At 36.7% G+C, this 22,235-nt stretch overlaps 1 protein-coding gene across 1 annotated transcript in view; it reads left to right on the top strand.

The window, feature by feature from the left end:
• Positions 1-22,235, top strand: part of LOC149575836 (Calcium-binding EF-hand family protein) — a 37,408-nt gene that overhangs the window by 3,005 nt on the left and 12,168 nt on the right. Inside the window, exons 2-5 of the mRNA XM_089815711.1 lie at positions 1,561-1,685; positions 1,954-2,050; positions 2,266-2,375; positions 2,631-2,705. Of these exons, the coding sequence (XP_089671837.1) occupies positions 1,561-1,685; positions 1,954-2,050; positions 2,266-2,375; positions 2,631-2,705 (407 nt within the window). The remainder of the gene's footprint in view (positions 1-1,560; positions 1,686-1,953; positions 2,051-2,265; positions 2,376-2,630; positions 2,706-22,235) is intronic.

Below are 22,235 nucleotides of genomic sequence, written 5' to 3'. Positions count from 1 at the left end.
TTTCATGACTGTTGGGATATGAAATGGCAATGTGTAGAAAGTTGAAACTGGCGACTGTTTGTTGTTTCTCCTTATTTCCACATGATAGACTTTTCTTGGTCAAGCGGCTTGTGATGATGAATGATTGTAAACATTATGGAAGATACATGGGGGCAAGAAACATGAAACAGTATCATCATATGAAGGGCTGCAAGTGAGAATACAATAACCATTGACTAGAGCCGTCAACTTCATAAAATAAACCGCCAACACCTTCAGCAACACAAGATATTCACACAATACCAAGATGAACATAATGGTGCCATGTCGTAGGATCCCAAATATTAACAACAGTGCCATGTCATCATCATATGTAATCAGTGGATGGGAAAAACTAGAATATTAAGAAGGATAGATATCACTCGCACAAACCAAAGGAGATGGAAGGAAGAGAACAAAGCAGCAGCGACAATGATAGAAAGAGAACATGATATCATGAATAGATGATTCCAGCAAGAATAGAAACACAGAATCACGAACTCAAGGCACATGGAATTTTTTTGATAACTTGACTGCAAGTGATCATAGGTTTGAGGGGGCTCTCTTGAAGCTACCATAAACATTAATATATATTGTATATTTAATGTTTATAGAATTAAATTTTTATTTTGCCAGGCTTAAAAAAAAAAATTTAATATATATGCAACACATGCTTTTCATATGTGCAACCTCTCTAACCTCATTTGCTATCATGTTATTGTTGCCATTGTCCTTGTTATTTATGACGACAGACTACTAGTTTAAGATATGCACCCAATTCTTATGACCAACCTCCTCAACCTCATTTTTGGTCATGCTGTCATAACCATTGTCATTTCTTGTAACTAGTATGGATAATAGATCTAATTTATTGTTGCTAACTTTTCCATTTTGTTAAACTTTAGAATGGAGGAAAATTTCGTTCTTGCTTAAGTTTACTAATGTACAAAGAAGTTAGCTTTTTAATTTGAGTACCCCTTTCAACTATGTTCTGAACTTCTGCCACAACAGGATAATCATTATATCCTCCGAGCTTTCATCCAGTTAGTTTGCTTTTGCATCCACTAATATTATTAAAAGGTTTAACTTTTTTGTTTTCCTGGCAACTATTTTATAATATCAAATTGTATAATTCTGTAGCCTTCAATATACAGCTCAGTGATAACATCATAATAATACAGGGAAACAGATACTGTAGAAGTTAGAAAGTCTTGTCTAACTTGTTTTCAATGTCAGATTTCTGGTCATAATCATTTTTTTTTCTTCCAAAATTTTATTATATTTCTAAAATCATAAATGGAAAGCTAGCAAATTCTTATGGAGAGGAAAACTGTTTCATTGAAATTCAGGTAAATTCAAATATTTCAATGATGATTATTTATGGAGAAAATTTCAGAAAAAATGGCAACTGGGAATTTGTTACGTCTACTCAAACATGCTTAGGACCAAGAGAAACAACATGACAAGGATTCAACCATATGAACAATGCATGCGTAATCACTTATTCTAGTGTCTGATATTCAAACTTTTACATTGTTTCAGTTTCACAGCAAGAAATAGTTTCCCTCTACGAACGCTTTTGTGCACTAGATCGAAATGGGACAGGTTTTATATCAGCAGATGAGTTTTTATCCGTGCCAGAGTTTGCAGTTAATCCACTTTCTAAGGTAAAACTTTTAATGTTGAGTTTTATTGTAACTCTTCGTTTGATGTTACTGAATTGATGTTAATATTTAGCCGAATTGCAAATCATGGTTACCCTCTCAAACTAGATTAAGAGTCATCCAGTTTATCTGAAATGTTAATGAACACTAGTTTGTTAAATCTGTCACCAAAATAATTAATGCAATTTCAAAAGATTGTTATTCATTTGCATATGAAATTGTATCAGCAGAATCTAGTTTGAGATTATTAATTGTTGACTTTACTGTGCAGAGGTTGTTAAGAATGCTTGATGGCTTAAACTTCAAAGATTTTATATCCTTTTTGTCACCTTTTAGCTCGAGAGCTAATCCGCTTCAAAAAATTGAATGTAAGAGTTCCAGTTAAGGCCTTAATTAAAATTAATATTCCTCTGAATTCAGATGAAAGAAAAAAAGATTGGATATTGCATAGAGTGTTCTTCAAACCATAATGACATTACTTCGTTTGTTAAACATTTTTTCCTACAACTTCTGATTCAAGAACATGGATACCAATTCATCTGTCTTACTTGGTGATCACTTTTATTCTATGGGTCTTCACCAGTCATCTACAAGGTTTATGATTCAGATGGCAATGGAAAAGTGACACTTCGTGATTTACTAGAAGTCTTGCAGGATTTGACTGGCTCTTTTATTTCTGAAGAGCAACGTCAGGTCATTATATTCTCCTATCTTGTCTACTTAAATCCTCGTTGGAATAGGATAGCTTCTTTGTACCCAGAATGCTGTGCAGGTTTAAATTGTTCACTGTATTTTGTAGACTGAGTCAGGCTTTTCATGAAAGATCGGAATTGTATGAATGATTTTGAAAGGAATATTTGGGTTTGGTGTAATCTCTTTCCTTTTATAAACAACCTTATCTTTATTTTGCATACTTACTGAAGCTCTAGATACATTTCTCAACTGCAGCAAGTTGTGGGCCAAGTTTTGGAGGAAGCAGGGTATTCAAAAGATTGCACTTTGACGATAGATGATTTTGTGAAGGTACTTTTAAGTGTTTAATAGAGACTTTCTATCTGGCCTCTCTATACATGGATATTGGTATGTGAACAGTGTTTTGGGGCATAATTGGAGATTGGCTTTTCTTGCAATTCCCACCCGGATCTTCCTTATTTTTGCTTTTCTCATGGCTCTGGTTATTTGGAAAGCTTTATCATGGAGCATGTTATGTGATTCATTGAATTTTTTTCCCATTTGTCAAAAAATGTAAAATGTGTACTCTCTCTTTGAATTGCTCTAAGGATTGCAGAGATAAAGGAATATACATTAGACACGACATCTGTCATTAGATTGCAGGAATCCATTGAGAATCTAAGTCACATATTAAAATTAACATTTCAGATATTGCAGCCATTTCTGAAAAATCTAATTGATTGTTTCACAAACAAATTGTCCAATCAGATATTGCAGCCATTGCTGAAAGCAATCTAATCATTTGTTGCATAAACAAACTATCCAATCAGATATTGCAGCCATTGCAGAAAGCAATATAATTGATTGCATGAGTTTATTAACTATATCAGATACAGCATCACATTCTTATCACTATAAGTGATAAACCATATTTATAAGCATATAATACTTGTATATCAGATATTGGTATTATTTCAATTTGCATATATTATTTGTTATAGCGGAAATAGAAGTTGATCTTTTATTAACTTCCATTCTTTGTTTTAATTGCATTCAATTGGCATAGTAGAAAGGGAAGTATAGGTAATTGTCCCAATTTCCCGACTTAGTAAAAAAAGGGAACATTACATGCTATCTTCTCCACTAAATCAGGGATTCTGATTGTTGCATAAGTCTCATGAAATCAAGACCTAAAATCAATCATACCAGCTACTTCTTTGAAATTCAAAATTACATCTTGACACATCCTTAAAATCTGCATAACAACCTCTTCCACTGCCCTCTTTCTATAAAATCAGGCTTCCAATTGATGTCTCAAATTTGAAAGTGAAGTCTAGCTAGTTTGGGTCCAGTAAGCTTAAACATTACAGAATAAGGGGTCCCAAACAGAAGTAAATCTGCTATTTGTTGTCTCAAACCCACCTTGATTGATATCACACCCATGTGAGGTCTTAAACTGAGGTCCAACTGTTGCATTTACCTCCAAAACTGCTCTTTACTGGCCTTGTAACTGCTCTTGACTAAAAAATGCATGATGTCTTCCACTGATTTGCCTGAGTTAATGGTTTATTTTTTGAGTTTAGAAGCTAATTAGTCTTCACATGATGTAGGAGAACTTCTAGTATACAAAGTATCACATATCTCAAATGAACCATGACTTCATCTCCAATTTGAAATTCCTTATACCTCCTTTTCACATCTGCCTTAGTCTTGTACCGTGTATTCATTTTTGTAATGTGCTTCCTCACCTCCTCATGGATATTCTTTAAATGTTCAGCAAATTCTTCTGCTTCAACACCACTTATCTCTCCTTTATCCAACTGCCTCAATTCAGAAACATTTCTGGGATTGGTTCCATATACAATCTAGAATGGTGATTTACTAGTACTCCCGTTGACAAAATTATTATATGCAAATTTTGCCTGTGGTAATATCATATCCCATCCTTTTGGCTTGTCTTAAACCAAACATCTAAACAAATTTCCCAAACTGCGGTTCACAACTTCTGTTTGTCCATCAGTTTGTGGATGATGTGATGAATTGAACTTCAAATCAGTTTTCTATTTCTTCCACAATGTACGCCAGAAATACCCAACGAATTTGGTATCTCGATCTAAAACTATACTCTCTGGTAGACCTTGTAGTCTCACCACTTCTCTGAAAACCAACTTTGCCACATGAACAACATCACTAGTTTTATTGCTGGGGATGAAATGTGTTATCTTTGAAAACCTGTCAACCACCACAAAAATAGAATCATGCCCTCACTGAGTCCTTGGTAATTTAAGAACAAAATCCATGCTAACATTCTCCTACAGTTTCTCTAGTACAGGTAATGGTTGAAACAACCCCGTATTCTGCTTCACTCCTTTCACCATTTGACATACTCTGCAACTCTGTACAAACTTCTTCACATCTTGTTGCAACTGTGGCCAATAATAGTTCTCAGCAACTAAAGCAATGGTTTTATTTCTACCAAAGTGTCCAGCCAATCCTTCACTATGCTTCTCCTTGATGATATTCTCTCTCATTGAACTTCTTGGAATGCACAATTGGCTTCCTTTGAATAACATACCATCTTGGATTATTAAATCCAACCACTTCGTCTTGTCCAGTGTAACAAGTTCTGTACAAGCCTTTCACGCTTCACCAAAATCAAATCCTCTGGATACAAATTACTGAGTTACTTGAACCCAACCACGTCAATCTGCATCTCTGTCAGTAAAAGTTGTCTTCTACTAAGAGCATCTGCAACTCTGTTAGACTTCTCATTCCTATGTTTCAAAACAAATGTATAAATCTGCAAAAACTCAACCCACTTCAAATACCTTTGGTTCAATTTTCCTTGACTATTCAAATATTGCAAAGCTTGATGATTAGTATACAAAACAAACTCCTTAGGAAGAAGATAGTGTCTCCACTTCTTCAATGCTGCATCATTCAATTTCTCACTGAAATAAGCAACAAGTCTACTTTCTTGGCTCAAAACAACTCCTATTGCATTACCACTAGCATCACAATCTACATGAAACACCTTTTTAAAGCTTGGAAGTGCTAAAATAGGCAGCTCTGTAACTTTTTGTTTCAACAGATTAAAACTCTTATTTGCTCCTATTGTCCACTTAAATTCTTTCCTATCCCCTCTCATTGTTTCAGTCAAGGGTCCACAAATACTGCTAAAGCCTCTTACGAACTTTCTGTAGAAACTAGCCAATCCATGAAAAAATCTTACCTCTGTAACATTCTTTGGAGTAGATCGTTCAAGGATAGCCTTCACTTTCTCCAGGTCCATTTTCAGACCTTCTGCTAAGACTACGAATCTCAGGTACACAAATTCGATCACAAAACTGCATTGCTTCAGGTTTATCAGCAACTTTTCTTCCTTCAACTTATCAAACACCTTTTAGGTATGCATCAAATGCTCCTCCAATATCTAACTAAAGATCAAAATATCATCTAGGTAAACAATGAAAAACTTACCCGAAAACTCCTTTAGTACCTCATTCATGAGCCTCATAAAAGTGCTTAGTGCATTGGTTAGTCCAAAAGACATGACTAACCACTCATACAGTTCTTCCCTTGTCTTGAAGGCAGTCTTCCACTCATCACCTTCTCTGATGCGAATCTGATGGTATCCACTCTTTAGATCTATTTTTGTGAAATACATAGCTCCACTCAAATAGTACATAATATCATCCATCCTTGGCAATGGAAATTTGTACTTGATTGTGATCTTGTTAGTAGCGCGAGAATCTGTGCACATCCTCCATTCTCCATTCTTCTTTGGTGCTAATAGTGCTAGTACAACACATTGACTCAGACTCTCTCTAATCAACCTCTTTTGCAATAACTCATGAACTTGTCTAGTCAACTCTTCACTTTTTGCTGGTGTCATTCAGTACATTGCCTTGTTTGGCAAATTGGCTTCTGGAATCAAATCCATTCGGTGACTGATTTTCCTCACTAGGGGTAATCCATTAGGTACATTATCTGATACAATATCAGAAAACTCTCCCAACATATCTGCAACTTCTACAGGTACCTCCTCTACTTTTTCTTTACCATCTTTTGGAATTATAGCAAACACATATGCTTACGCTTCATACCTTGGAGAAACTCCTTTCCATGAACGAAACATATTCTGGCAACACTACATATCTTTTTTCCTTTCTCCTTCAATGACTTCAACTTATGTTTCACTCCATCCTTTGTCAGAGTGTAGGTGTTTGCTCACCCATCATGTACAACATGCCTGTTAAATTGCCACGGCCTATCCAACAACATATGACATATGTCCATAGGTATGATATCACAAAGCACCTCATCTTGGTAGCTTTTGATCTTGAACTTGATTGAGCATTGGTCACTGACCATGACCTTGTGGTCATCTTGCACCCAAGCAATACGATATGAGCGCGGGTGTTTCTATCTCTTCAGCTTCAATTTTGTGACCATCGTTTCTGACACCAGATTGTCAGCACTTCCATCATCAATGATCACTTCACAACACTTATCTTCACATTTGCACCTTGTGTGAAACAAGGTCCTTTGATCAGGTTTATTCTCGCCACTTAGCAAAACTCTTCTGTTAACTAGGACTTCTCCTCTTTCAGCATCTTCAAAATGAGATGATCTAGCATCTCCATCGACATGTGCAACTCTGCTTGGCCTTCTATTCTTCGATCAGTCCTTTCTTGGCATTGGGAACATTTGAATGCTCCATGCCCTTCTTCTCCACAATGAAAGCATTTTCCATGAAAATCTCCTCTTTCAAATCCTTGCCCTCTTCCTCTTCCTCTTTGATCTCTATAATTCTAGTCATGGAAACGATTGGAATTATTTCCTCTCTGGTTCTGACTGCTACTTCCAGCCTCATCCTTGTTTTTTTGATCATCATTTCGGCCTCCATAAAACTGTCTGGTAGAGCTTCCACCGCGACCTCTACCACTATTTTTGTTATCAAACTTTTTGCTTAGCTTCTCCTCAACTCTTAGGGAAAACTGGTATGCCTCCTCAATACTGGTCACTCAAACAAGATGTAGCTCCTCTTAAATGGTTGACCTTAAAACATTAAGATATTGGGCCACTTTCTCTTTATTAGTTTTTGCATGGTAGGTTCTAATGAGAACTCAATAGAACTCTATAGTATATTGTTGAACAAAATTTCCCGCTTGCTTCAATTCTTGCATTTTTTTCAACAAATCAAGCTCATAATCCACAAGAATGAATTGTCGCTTCATTTTAGCTACCATCTGATGCCATTTGGTGATTTCGTCCTTTCCTCTTTTATTTCGCTCCAATTGGATCTTCTACCACCAGATCTTTGCATGACTCTTCAGTTTGCCCTTCGCAAACTTGAACTTATCTGAATCTTCAATATCTTCATATTCAACGTACCCTTCTAATTCATTAATCTAGTCCATCAATTCCTTTGGGTTGAGATTTTTTGAAAATGTGGGAACATCAAACTTAGGCCTTTTTCCAATACTAGAAATGACCTTAAAAAGCTTCACTTCCTCTGGGTTAAGAACTTCCTCTACTATGGCTTGGTCTGCAATTCTTTCTTCCTCTCTTTCATCCTTGCTTTTATCATCTCCTACGACAAGATTCATTCCTCTACGCATCTGTTCTTATAATGCTTGCATTTGCCTCTGGAGGGTTTTGAAATCCTTAGGTGTGACACCTTCGACTCTTCCACCACCCTCTCTTCTTGGAGACATTTTTGCGCTTCTGTTGAAACCCTAGTGCAAACTGCCTCCTAGTTAGTGATCTGTCTACACACACAGCCCAAACTGTGATCCTGGTGCCAACTGCCTCACAATCGACGATCTGTCCACACTCAAGAACTCCAACTTTGATACCCACTTGATGAAGTATGCTCCCTTTAACATCATAAACATATAACAAGAACAAAGAAATAATAACAATTTGCGAGAACAAAATATGGGCTTCTTATTATCGCCGCAAATGAGGAATTACAAAAATCAGAATTACAATATGCTAACCCACATGGGTGCCTTATAGTAATCTGCAAGACAAAGCTGCGAACTATCACCTAGAGTTGCCCTAGACAATGTTCGGGCCTTTCTTAAAATAGGCAGTTTTATGCCGCTCGAGAAGGTTCTAGACACTCAAACTTAATCCTAGGTTCGATATATCCTAACAATACATATAGAGTCGACCAAATAGACCTTTGACATTTATTTTAGAAATTTTGGGTAGCTCTACTTTGGAAGGCCATAACTTTCGAACTGTTGCTCCGATTGTGTATTATAACCACTTTTCAGAAGTCTCAGCTCATGTTCTACATGCTGGAATCCCCGTTGGTGCCCATCCGTTTAATTTTTGGCCCCATTGTCTACACGGTACACTGATTTAGGTGTCTCTTGTCATTTCACGCATCGAAGAGACTAGTTCACTGACTACCAACCTTATTCAGATTATGTTATTTTGGTGGTGGAGAAAAGTACACCATTGTCGGTAAAAACAACATTCAAATTCAGTTTGCTAGGAGGAATCTCATTTTCCTCGATGTGTTCTACGTTCCAGGGATAGAACTAAATCTACTCTCAATGAGTTAGTTATTGCGACATTATCCACAGTTGGATGTCACCCTCAGTTCACATCAGTGTACCATCACTGATCGTATGACTCAGTGAATTGTTGTAGTAGGTGTTGAGGATCATGGTCTTTTTTGACTTAGTGATTTTGGTGATTCTCGGGACTTAAGTATGACTGCTCAGTGGTCTTTTGTCACCACACTTTGGCATCAACAGTATGGGCACTTAAATGTGCATTATCTCTCTCAGCTTGTTCGGGAAGAGTTTGTCCTCGGTTAAATAGAGATTCAGACTCAGTAGCTTGGAGTTTGTGATGCATGCCAAGCTGGGAAGCAACATTGCACACTTATCCCCAGTAGCAATTCATGGCAAGCTTCTCAGGTACTTAAGCTTGTTCATGCCGATATTTGCGGTCCTATGACCACTCCTATTCTTGGGTCCAGGTATTTTCTATTGTTTGTTGATGATTTCAATAGAAAAGTGTGGGTGTATTTTCTTAAAAAGAAATCAAATGCATTTCTTGTATTTCAGAAGTTTAAACCTTTACTTGAAAAAGAGTCTTTGAAATCTCTTATTACTCTTAGATCAGACAATGGGGGGGGGGGGGGGGGGGAATTTTGTTCTAATGAATTCTCTAGCTTCTTAGATACTCATGGCATCAAACAACAGTTAACCACTCCCCACATACTGCAACAAAATAGCGTAGTTGAACCTTGGAATAGAACAATCATTGAGATGGCTTGATGCATGTTTGAACACAAATATGTTTATAAGAAGTTCTGGGTAGAAGCAGTCAATATTTGTAGTTTTTCTTTTGAACCGATCACTGAAAATGGCAGTCAAAGGTAAGACTTCAGAAGAGGCTTGATCAGGTCGCAAGCCTAGAATTAGTCACTTAAGGTTTTTGTCTCCCTTACTTTTGTTTGGATCTTTGATACGTCACGCACCAAGTTGGATGCCAAGAGTCAGAAACTCATGCTTGCTAGATACAGTAGTCTTTACAAAGCCTACCGCTTGATTGAAATTGAGACATCTCGTCTCCTATACAATCGTGACGTAGTCTTTGATGAGCAACAAGACCCATTTATGCTTGTTTCTCTAGTTCTTGATCCAGTGGACAAACCTATGAAGGCTTATGATTTGGGAGTTAGGTTTCCATTAGGTCTACCTGATGGGAGGAGTCCAGTAGCTCCTGCAGCTCCAGTTATACTAGTTATCCCTGTATAGACACCTTGAGCTTCTCTTGTAGGATCACCTCGATTTGTAGATGCTTCACCATAGTTTGATCCAAATTCTTCAAATGAGAAACCTGATCGCCAAGCATCTTCTAATGCTAATGTTGGTTGTTCTCCTCTTTGGCCTAAGTGGTGGGCTAAGACACTAATCTTTGTGATGATGAGCTCATCGATGGGACAACTTCTCGGAAAAAGAGCAAACCTACAAAGTTTGTTAACTTTGCTCTCATCACCAACATTCACAGTGTGTTTGAACCTTAAACATACTTCAAGGCTAAAGGAATTCTAGAGTGTGAACAGGCCATGACATCTAAACACTAGAGCCTACTGAAGAATAATACTCGGGTCCTTTTTGATCTTACACTAGGGAAGAAACCCATTGAATGCAAATGGGTTTACAAAATCAAACACAAATCTGATGGTACTTTGGATAAGTACAAAGCTTGTTTAGTTGCAAAGGGTTTTTCTTAGGTTAGGACATTGATTATGAGGCAACCTTTGCTCTTACTGCAAAGATGATCACAATTAGATTAGTCCTAGCCATGGAAGCACAATTTGGCTGGAAGGTTCATCAGATGGATGTCAAGAGTGATTTCCTCAATGGTGATCTCCACGAAGAGATCTACATGACGTAGCCTCCTAGTTTAAAGGTTGCTACTTAAGACCATCAGGTTCTTAGATTGGTGAAAGCTCTCTATGGCTTGAAGGACCCTAGGGCATGGTACATGAAAATTGATAAGTACCTCAGTGATCAAGGCTTCCAAAAGAGTTCTTCAGACTCAAATTTCTACATCAAGACTACTTACAGTGACATCATCCTTCTGGTTATTTATGCGGATGATTTGATCATCACTGGTAGTTCAACATGTTTGATTCAGGGAATCATGTAAGGAAACTTAGGTGCGAAAACAACTTCCTACACTAATCCCTTAAGGAAAGTATTATGCAAATTCTTTTAAATCCTTACAATTTCAGATTCGATATTATGTAAACGATAATATTGCAGTCAACTTGAATACAGAAAACAGATAGAGAGAAAATACATAAACACAAAGATATGCTGGTGGGGAAAAACCTTTCAGTAAAACAACCCCACCCCTCTAAAACCTGCACAATGTATTATCTTTAACACAAAGGTTACAATACAATTGCAGTGCAAGTTCTCTCAAGAGACGGAAGACTGACTCAATAGCAACCAACAATACACTTTTCTTTTCTCCTATCTACAACCCTAAAAGTGCTTATATAATGCTTTTTCCATTTTTAGGGCAACTTCCAAAGAACAACCGTATTAGGGTTTTACCATTCTTCGGAAAAGTAAGAACTCAATTTTTTTTTAGGGCGATACCCCAAACCCTGCGCGCTAGATGGAGACTCGAGTGTACAGTACTCGATGATCAATTGCCACATGTCATACCGTCTTCACCCATCATCAAATCTTCCAAAGATAGCTCTTACGCTTCATAGGAATTCGTCATAACTGTTTCAGTCATGATCTCCTTACACAATTTAAGATGCCGACACATGCAAGTGGAGTGACACATCAACATGCCAACTAGACATGTACATTCACACTTAATTACATTATTTGCAAAAAATAGATTTACAAAACAAATAATAAGAATAGGAATTATCCAAGGTTGAGACACCTTATTCCTAACAAATCAAACATAATTTATGCTAGTCTTTTGATACAATTGACCTTGGGTTCACGCATTATTGCCTAGGTGTTGAGGTTTGGCAACAGTCTTCTGGTATATTTATTTTTTAGTTCAAATATGCGTCGGCTCTGTTAGACAAATTCCATATGCAGGATTGCAAGCCAGTATCTACACTTATGGAGAAAGGTCTCAAGTTATAAGCTAAGTCTTATTCTCCTCCCATTGATGATACTACATATAGGGAAATATAGGCAACCTCATCTACCTCTCTGCTACTAGGCTTGATATTAGCTTCGTAGTTAGCTACATTTCATGTTTTATGACAGCTCTTAAGGCTGATCATTGGATGACAACAAAGCATGTGCTTCGTTATGTGAAGGGCACTTCAGATTATGAACTTCTTTACTCTTGAAGTTCTAATCCTAGACTTCGTAGGTTCATAGATTCAGATTAGGCTGGCTCTGTTAACGATAAAAAGTCAACTTTTGGATGTGTTCAGTTTGGGATCTGGTGTTGTCACATGGACTAGTAAGAAACAACAAGTAGTTTCTCTCCTTTACAGAGGCTGAATATAGAGGGACAATCAAGGCAGGTTACGAAGCTGTTTGGCTTCATCGGATGCTTGGGGATATGCAGATGTCACTAGTAGGATTGACCACTTTGTTTGTTGATAACAAAGGCGTTATCAAGTTAGCACAAAATCCGTTCTTTCATGAATGAACCGAGCATGTGGATGTTCACTGTCACTACATACGACAACTGGTTGAAGACGGGATAATAGACTTGTAGTATGTTCCTACCATAGATCAAACTGCAAATATTCTCACCAAGCGTCTTGGTCTTGATAAGTTTGTCAAATTCAGAGGACAACTTGGTGTTATAGATAGATTAACCATTAAGGGAGGGTATTATGATAATAAATAAGTTTCTATTATTAGTTAATGGTTATCTATTTGTAATCTATTGTAAATATTATAATGTTTCTAATATTTAGTTAGTTATAGTTATTTGTTAGCTTTTTTTAGTTTTCTTTTAGCTAGAATAGAATATTTCTATTCTTTACGATCGTTTCCTAAGGAAACATCACTTTATTCTTTTGTATATATAGACCTCTCGGTCTTTGTTAATAATACATTCATTATTTTACCATAATACTAACGCAGTAAGTTACAAATAAATAATGAGAGACTTGAAAATTAATGTTTTGAAGTTACCTTCACAATCTCAATCGCCTTGTCCAAAAGTTTTTGGCCAAAGACTATGCACGCCACAACCTCTCCTTTAGACTTCTTTGAATATGGTGAGTCAAGCCATGGTAGACTCACAAACATATGTTTCAAAGGATACATTATTTTGATAGTACTTTACAACATCAAGAAAACTGTTGCAAGTCTTGTGACAATGGGTCTCACCAATTCTTTCCCTTTAGTGAAATGTCTCATCAAATTTAGAACCCAAGGGTGATTATCGATATACTTGGCGATTCACCTTGCATCTTTCATAAGTGGAGTCACCCAATCAAGTTTTCCTATGTCCTCCAAAAGAAGGTCAAGGACATGTGTTGCACAAGGTGTCTGAAAAAGAGTGAGGTGCCTCTGTTGGAGGATTCTACTTGACGTATTAGTAAAAAAATCAATAATTATCTTCTAACTTTTCATGTTTTACATCAAAGCTGAATTAAATAATAACTATCATTTATTCATATTTAATGATAATCATATGTAACATAAAAAAATGAAGTTACTTGTTACCACATATGTTGCCGCATTATCTGTGATGATTTGTATCACATTCTCTACTCCCACCTCCATGAAAACATTCTCCAACATTAATTCCAATGTGTGTGCATTTTTCACGTTATTTTTTAATCAACAAATTTCAAAACACTACATTATCTTTGCAAGCAATCGAAAAATTAATAATGGGACTGTTCACCTATAGAATGGTGCAGCCATATTTTGTTCACTCTTTTTTTGTTCTTCCACCACTGCTCTTGCCTTATCAACCGCATTTACAAGCAACCTACAAAATCAAAGTGAAATAAAGTCTTAGTAGAAAATTTTGATTTAATAAACATGAAATAACAATTAAAATATAAAAATGAACGCAAGTGAATTCCGATTATTTACTAACCTTCCACTCAAATCCATGCGAGAAGGAGCCTTGTACCCTTTTCCCAAAATTGTCATTGCAGTCACCAGAGATAACCAATAGGGACTTTCAACCATACTTATTGGGATATTGTTCAAATACCAAAAATCTGTACATGCAATATCAGTTTTCTCGTGCACCTCTTTTTCTATCCAGTGGCCTCTAATGATGGTTGTGCTCCAGGTGTGTTCCTGGGCACAAAATAATTGCATATCCTTGATGCTAAACCAGGTGAAGAATTAGGTTCTCTAATAGAGGAAGCATAAGTGGTAAAAGAGGAGGCACTCTATTTGTGGATTTGTGGGCCACGAAGAGATCCTGCTATGTTTTTAAGTGCTAATTCTTTTTCTTCAACATCAATAGGAGCACCTTGAGTTTCACCTATGGATGGCCTCATAGTTAGTTTTCCCGTCTCCCTATTCATTGTTTTCTCTTCCCCAACTCCAAGTAGGGTGTTAATACATCTTTTTATTCCTTCTGTTGCTTTGTCACATGAATTTCAATCAGTTCATGCCTCTAGAAATTACTCTTTCTCATCTTATACATATCACCTTTGTAGGTTCATTTGGAGCTTCATAATCATACCTCCATGCCTTATCTCTTGCATTTGTAGGCTGTGTGCTTACATATCGAGAGGGGCATGGAGTTAGTGGCCACATATCCTCTGAATTTGACATGCTTATTTAATGGTTAATTGCTGCCCTAAACATAGAATTTTAAAACACATTAATTTTTTTAGAAGAATAATTAAACAATGTTAGAAATAGAAACTATATAAATTAGTTTGAATATTTGTAGACATCATTCAAAGTTAAACAATAACTAGTAATTACACAAACTGCTAGGGTTTATTCTTTTGAAAGTTTTTTTGCAATTTCTTAAAAAAATAGTGATGGATTGAAAAAAACTCAAAATAGTGTTGAATTGTCTTCAAATGATTCATAATCATTTCTAACTACTTGGGAATGAATTTGAATTCATTTACATGCAACAAAGAAAGAATAGAATGTTTTTAAAAAGCGTAAAAAAATCTCAACAATAGCTTGCAAAACCGGTTGAAATCAGCCTTAAATCCACTTAGTTCTGGCTTCAATAGCTTGCAATCAGCTAGCAAGGACTTTGGAAGCCTTTTTCCTCTACACAAATTCCAAATCGTTGCAAGTAACTATTATGATGTAAGTGAGAAATACTTGCTTAATATTAACAGAGACCGAGAGATCAATAGATACAAAAGAATAAAACGATGTTTCTTAAGGAAACAATCATAAAGAATAGAAACTTTCTATTCTAGTTGAAAGAAAACAAACAGTTATCTATAGCCTAACTAAATATTAAGAACATTCTAATATTTACAATAGATTACAAATAAATAACCATAAACTAATAATAGAAGCTATCTATTATTGTAATACCCTCCCTAATGGTTAATCTATTCACAACAACAAGTAGTCCTCAGAATTTGACAAATTTATCAAGACCAAGAGGCTTGATGAGAATGTCTGTAGTGTGATCTGTAGTAGGAATATATTGCAAGTCTATTGTCCCGTCTTCAACCAACTGTCGTATGTAGTGACAGTGAACATACATATGCTTGGTTCATTCATGGAAGACTAGATTTTGTGCTAACTTGATAATGCCTTCGTTATCAACAAAGTGGTCGGTTTTGCTGGTGACATTTGCATATCCCCAAGTATTCGACAAAGCCAAACAACTTCACAACCTGCCTTGATTGTCTCTCTGTATTCAACCTCTTTAGAGGAGAGAGAAACTGCCTGCTGCTTCTCATTGGTCCATGTGACGTCATCGGATCCCAAACTAAACACATCTAAAAGTTGACTTTTTATTGTCAACAGAGCCTTCCCAATCTGAATCTATGAACCCACTGAGTCTAGGAATAGAACTTCGAGATTAAAGAAGTCCATAATTTGAAGTGCCCTTCACATAACGAAGCACATGCTTTGCTGCCATCTAATGCTTAGCCTTGGGAGCTATCATAAAGCGGGAGATGTAGCTAATTGCGAAGCTAATGTCAAACCTAGTAGCAAAGAGATAGATGAGGCTTCCTTATAGTTGCATGTATGTAGTATCATCAATGGGAGGAGAATCAGACTTAGCTGATAACTTGAGACCTTTCTCCATGGGTGTAGATGCAGACTTGTAATCCTACATACAAAATTTTTCTAACAGAGCCTTGACATATTTGGATTGAGAGATGAGTATACCAGAAGACTGTTGTCAAACCTCAACAGTTAGGGAATAGTGTATGAGCCCAAGGTCAGTCATATCAAAAGGCTGGCATAAACTCTCTTTGATTCCTTGAATCAAAGATGCTGAATCGCCAATGATGATCAAATCATCCACATAAATAACCATAAGGATGATGTCACTGTAAGTAGTCTTGATGTACAAATTTGAGTCTGAAGAAGTCCTTTGGAAGCCTTGATCATTGAGGTACTTATCAATTTTCATGTACCATGCCCTAGGGTCCTTCAAGCCATAGAGAGCTTTCACCAATTTGAGAACCAGACGGTCTTTACTAGCAACCTTGAAACTAGGAGGCTGCGTCATGTAGACCTCTTCGTGGAGATCACCATTCAAGAAATCACTCTTGACGTCCATCTGATGAACCTCCCTACCAAACTGTGCTTCCATGGCTAGGACTAATCGGATTGTGCTCATCTTTGTGGTAAGAGCAAAGGGTACCTCATAATCAATGCCCCAACCTGAGAAAAGTTCTTTGCAACTAAACGAGTTTTGTACTTATCCAAAGTACCATCATATTTGTATTTGATCTTATAAACCCATTTGCAGCCAATGGGTTTCTTCCTTGGTGGAAGATTAGAAAGGACCTAGGTGTTATTCTTCAATAGGCTCTGGTATTCAGATGTCATGGCCTATTCCCACTTTGGAATTCGGGTCCATTTGGTTCATAGAAGATGACAGGAATTGGCTTTTTCAAAATCTGGTTTTGAATTTTTTTGCGTTTGTTTCAAAATTAACAAAATGGAATTAGCATACCAGACTTCCAATTTTGCCTCAAAACCAGGTTTTCCAACTTCCTACTAGCAAGTAGGAATTGAAAATCAAAACCTGGTTATGTTTTTTAAGCAGTGTAAAAACAATAGATTGGACTACTTTTTGAAATTTGCCTTCAACTCCAAGCTTATACATAAAAATGTGTCTTCACATGCATCTTCTGAGTGAAACAAATGGTTCAAGTAAAATGCCAAAAATCAGAATGAAGATATACAAAACCTTGATTTGACTAAACCAAGGTTTGTAGAAATCCTAATTTTTAAACGGGCCCGTTCGGTTCGTGGAATTAACAAAATTGGGTTTTGATTCAAAACTGGGTTTTGTATTTTGAAATCTGGTTTTGAGAAAATAATTTGTCCTGTTTGATTAATGTGGAAGATTAGTGGGAAGATACATCTTTCATGTTTGGTTCATAAAATTGGAATTGAATATGTACAATCTTCAAGGGATTGGTATGCCTCTGTGTTGTAGCTTGGAAAGGTTTCAATGTAAGAAATATCAATGTAGAGCGATGGCATTTCATCAGCTACAAGAATGGGGAGGCAAAAATAGAAATAAGTTTAATAATAAAGGCTCTATGTAATGTTTGAAGTGAAAACCCTTATCAAAGAAAACCTACAAAGTAGTGTACATACTTGGGTAAATGGAATACCTATTGCACAAAGTTGCATTGTGATTTTTAGTTGTCAGAAAAGCACACTAACTTGCAAAATTTGGGAGTTGTGGCAATGGATGCGTGGAATTGAAAGTAAAAGAAGCACAATGCAAATTACTATTTTATTTTTAGGAAACGCTCGCTAAGACTTCTCCGAACGGTGAATAATGAATAGATATGCATGATGCATTTTATCCCAAATCAAGGAGCTGAAAAGTGTTGCACCTACGTTTACTAAATCTAATGCCAAACATCCTGCATAAATGGAATACCTTCACAGAGTTGTATTTGAATGCAAAAAACATAGTTGCCTTCAATCGCCGCAATACAATGATAGATTATTTTTTCAATCGTTTCAAATGGTGAAAGTCACCATGTCACAATGGTAAATTTTGTTTGTTTTTAGGTAAGAAATTCAACGAACACCAAAAAATGGTTCATTTTAATTTTGTTCTTATCCCCAAAATGTCAAACCTTGGATTCAATTCCCAATTCTTGCTATTTCGATGAAAGACTGGTATCCTCATTTTGGGCCAAAATTAGAAGACTACAATTCTAATTCCATTTTAAGATTTTCGACCCAAATGCCCATTTTGGCTAAACCAGATTTTGTGTATCCCAATTCGGGTCCAATTCCGCGAAACAAACGGGCCCTTAGTGTTGGAATATGTTTGAGTTTCAAATTCACTGTGAATGTTGGCCATGAGAGGAAAGTTAATAGACCGTGTAGGTTTTCTCTTTTTCCAAGCAGTTTTCCCATCAATGAGCTCATCATCATGAAGATCAGCAAGTGTCTTAGCCCATCACTTGGGCTGTAGAGGAGAATGACCACCATTAGCATCATAAGATACTCTATGATTAGGTTTCTCATTTGAAGAATCTGGACCAAACTCAGGTGAAGTATCTACAAATCTGGGTGATCTTGCAGGAGAAGCTAGAGGTGTCTGTACATGTATCATTGGTATAACTGGAGTCGCAAGAGCTATTGGAGCCGCTCCCATCAGGTGGAGCTAATGGAAGCCTAACTCCCAAATCATGAGATCAGCAATAGGAGAAACATGCAAGAATGGTACTCATTACTCATCAAAAACTACATCATGACTGTACAGGAGACAAGATCTCTTAGCGTCGATCAAGCAGTAGGCTTTGTAAAGACTACTATATCCAGCAAGCATAAGTTTTTGACTCTTGGCATCCAAGTTGGTGCATAATGCATCAGGGATACAAACATAAGCAAGGGAACCAAAAAATTTTAGGTGACTGACTCTGGGCTTGCGACCAGAGTTGGCCTCTTCCAGAGTCTTACCTTTAATTGCCACTTTGGGTGACTACTTCAAAAGATAAACTGCAGCGTTAACTGCTTTTGCCCATAACTTCTTTGGAATATGTCTGTTTTTAAGCATGGATCGAGCCATCTTGGATATTGTTCTATTCTAACGTTCAACTACACTGTTCTGTTGTGGTGTGTGGGGTGTGGTTAACTGGCATTTGATGCCATGAGTATCCATCCAAGAAGCTAGAGAATTCATTAGAACAAAATGCCCCCCATTGTCTGGCCTAAGAGTAATAATAGATATTTTCAGACTCTTTTTCAACTAAAGGTTTAAAGTTTTGGAATATAGGAAATGCATCTGATTTTTTTTAAAGAAAATATACCCACTTCTTTCTACTAAAATCATCAACAAACAACAAAAAATACCTGGACCCAAGAATAGGAGTGGCCATAGGGCTGCAAATATTAGCATGAACAAATTAAAGTACTTGAGAAGCTCGCCATGAATCGCCATTGGGGAAAGGTGTACGATGTTGCTTCCTAGCCTGGCATGCATCACAAACTCCAAGCTGTTGAGTCTGAATCTCTGTCTAACTGAGGACAAGCTCTTCTCGAGCAAGCTAAGAGAGATGATGCACATTTAAGTGCCCATACCGTTGATGTCAAAGTGTGCTAACAAAAGACAGCCGAGCAGCCACAGCTAAGTCCTAAGAATCACCAGAACTTGCAAGTTGGAAATGACCATGATCCTCAAGACCCACTACAACAATAGAGTGAGTTGCCCTATCAGTGACGGTAAATTGATGTGAATTGAAGGTGACTTTCAACTGTGGAGAATGTCGTAGCAATTGACTGATTGAGAGTAGATTTAATTGCATCCCTGGAATGTTGTAGACATCGATAAAATGAGATTCCTACCAACATACTGAATCTGAATGTTGCCTTTGCCAACAACGATGTACTCTTCTCCATCACCAAAAATAACAGAATTTGAATATGGCTGGTAGTTAGTGAACCATTCTCTATGATGGGTGAAATGATGAGAGGCACCTGAATTAATGTAGTATGCAAACGACTTCACATGATCTGCATGTCTTTTAGCCATGAAGGCATAAAAGACAGATTCTGTCTGCTCAGTGTGATCCTGCACTGTTTGCTTTGGGCTGCGAACATGATTACTTAGATTGGGTAGCTAAGCATTTTCAACATTCAACGTTTATGTGACCAAACTTGTGGCAATAGTTGCATTGAATGTTCTTCTTGTGGGAGCCTTGTGAAGTTGGAGCAGAGGACTACTAAGACTTGCTTTTATCCTTTTCAAAGGAATAACAACAAAAGCTTGCTCTGTGGAGGTGGAGTTGGAACTACTACTGAACTGTTGTTTCCACCGATCTTGTTGAAGCAGGAGTGGGCAGAGAATTTGTGAATTTCAGATCAACACCAGAAGAAGTGATGTTGAGAGTCTCGATAAAATGCTCATAAAGTCCTCATCATCTTGGGACCAATGGCAAGCAACTGATCACAGATTTCCTGAATCCTATTCAAGTGAGTCTTGGGTGATGTTTGCTCATCCATGATAATAGAAAACAAAGTGTTCTTTAAAAAGGAAGCTCTTCTTTTGTTAGAAGTCTCATGAAGATTCTTGAGATGTGTCCATATCTTGGCAGCTGTCCTTACCGGATGGAATCTAAGAGAGCTGATCATCAGCTTCAGATGATTTGAGAAGCATCACCGCCTCCTGATTATTTAGATCCCATGTATCATGATTAGTACCAGGGGCAGTCGGATGCTGTGTAACACCCAGAACAATTTGATTAGTATTTCAATATTCAAAAAGTTGCTATTATTCGTTACTTCTAAGTGCCATAATTTCGACCGTTGAATTTTGAATTGCTCTCGAGCAAAATACTAGTTAGAGATGTGATAGCACACTTTTCAATGAAGGGTGAAAATCTATGAAGGCACATACTTCGAGGCAAAAAAAATGAAAGACCCAAAATAATTGAAGGGATAACCAGAAGAGAGCTCAAAAAACCCGAAAAGCATATGTTGTTAGTTTCCGGATCCGTTGGCTCAAAAATTGAGGCACCCAAAGAAATTTGACAACCTAGTTGAGCTCTCGAAAAACCCAACAAGAATTTGTGATTAAGAAAAAATTTTGAGCCCAAAAATTAGGGTTTTGAACATAAATGTCCTGGGATGAAAAAAGCTTGAAATCAATGGCAAATCTGCAGCAAAATACATAGTTTATGGGCGCGAATTTAGGAGGGTTTTAAGAAAGCCTTGGCGTTGCTCCTAGCCCTAGATGTGAAGAAAAAATGGACAAAAATGCCCAAAAAAGTCACTTTGTTTCAAAACCGACCAGAAACAAACATGAATATTGATGGTCAATATTCTGAGACAAACACTTGGTCGAAGCAAATATTTCAGAAAAATAATTTCAAAAAGAGCGTTTGGTAATTTCAAAAAAGAAATTTATGATTTTCGAAAAAAATTTAAAAAGTGGTTCTGATACCATATTACGATGTAATTGGTAAAATACTTGATTAATATTAAAATAGATTGAGAGGTCACTATATACAAAGAATGAAACAATGTTTCTTTAGGAAATGATCGTAAAGAATAAAAACTTTCTATTCTAGCTGAAAGAAAACAAATAGTTATATACAACCTAACTAAATATTATAAACATTCTAATATTTACAATAGATTACAAATAGATAACCATTAACTAATAATAGAAGCTATCTATTATCATAATAATGACAACTGTCATAAATAAATGCCTTTTAAAGTCTGCACCAAGTAACTAGCGAGTTTTTTGCGAAAATTCGGCACCAATTTTCAAATAGTTTTTCTTGGGAAAAACTCGCTGAGCTAAAAAATTCGGTGTGTTTTACACGATTATTCCATCTTTGGGATTCTCAGGTTTATAGAATCAGAACACCTGTGCAATATCCTTTGAAAACTCTTATAATATCTTTGTCATGAACACTGCCACCACTAGCTTGTCATCCCTTCTTCCTCTGTAGATAACAGTGTTTTGCTTCATTGCTAATATAACATGTATGCCTCATTAAGAGTAATGGAGTAAACAAGGCCAGATCTGACATCTCCTTAGGATTTTGCAGTTATGGCTTCTTTAGACTATGATTTTGATTGTCGTCTTCTTGAATTTACTTTGATTGTAGATCTTGTTCTTTACTCCCTTGATCTCAGTGACCATTGTATATCTGCTCTATTACAATAATAGATAAGTCGTCTATTATTAGTCAATGGTTATCTACTGTAAATATCTAATAAGCTTTAA

Source organism: Cupressus sempervirens, chromosome 1 (assembly GCF_028749045.1).
Source record: "Cupressus sempervirens isolate cs-2001-9-10 chromosome 1, ASM2874904v1, whole genome shotgun sequence".
Classification (NCBI taxonomy): domain Eukaryota; kingdom Viridiplantae; phylum Streptophyta; class Pinopsida; order Cupressales; family Cupressaceae; genus Cupressus; species Cupressus sempervirens.
The sequence above is the reverse complement of the archived record's forward strand: the minus strand, read 5'-3'. Positions and strand labels throughout refer to the sequence as shown.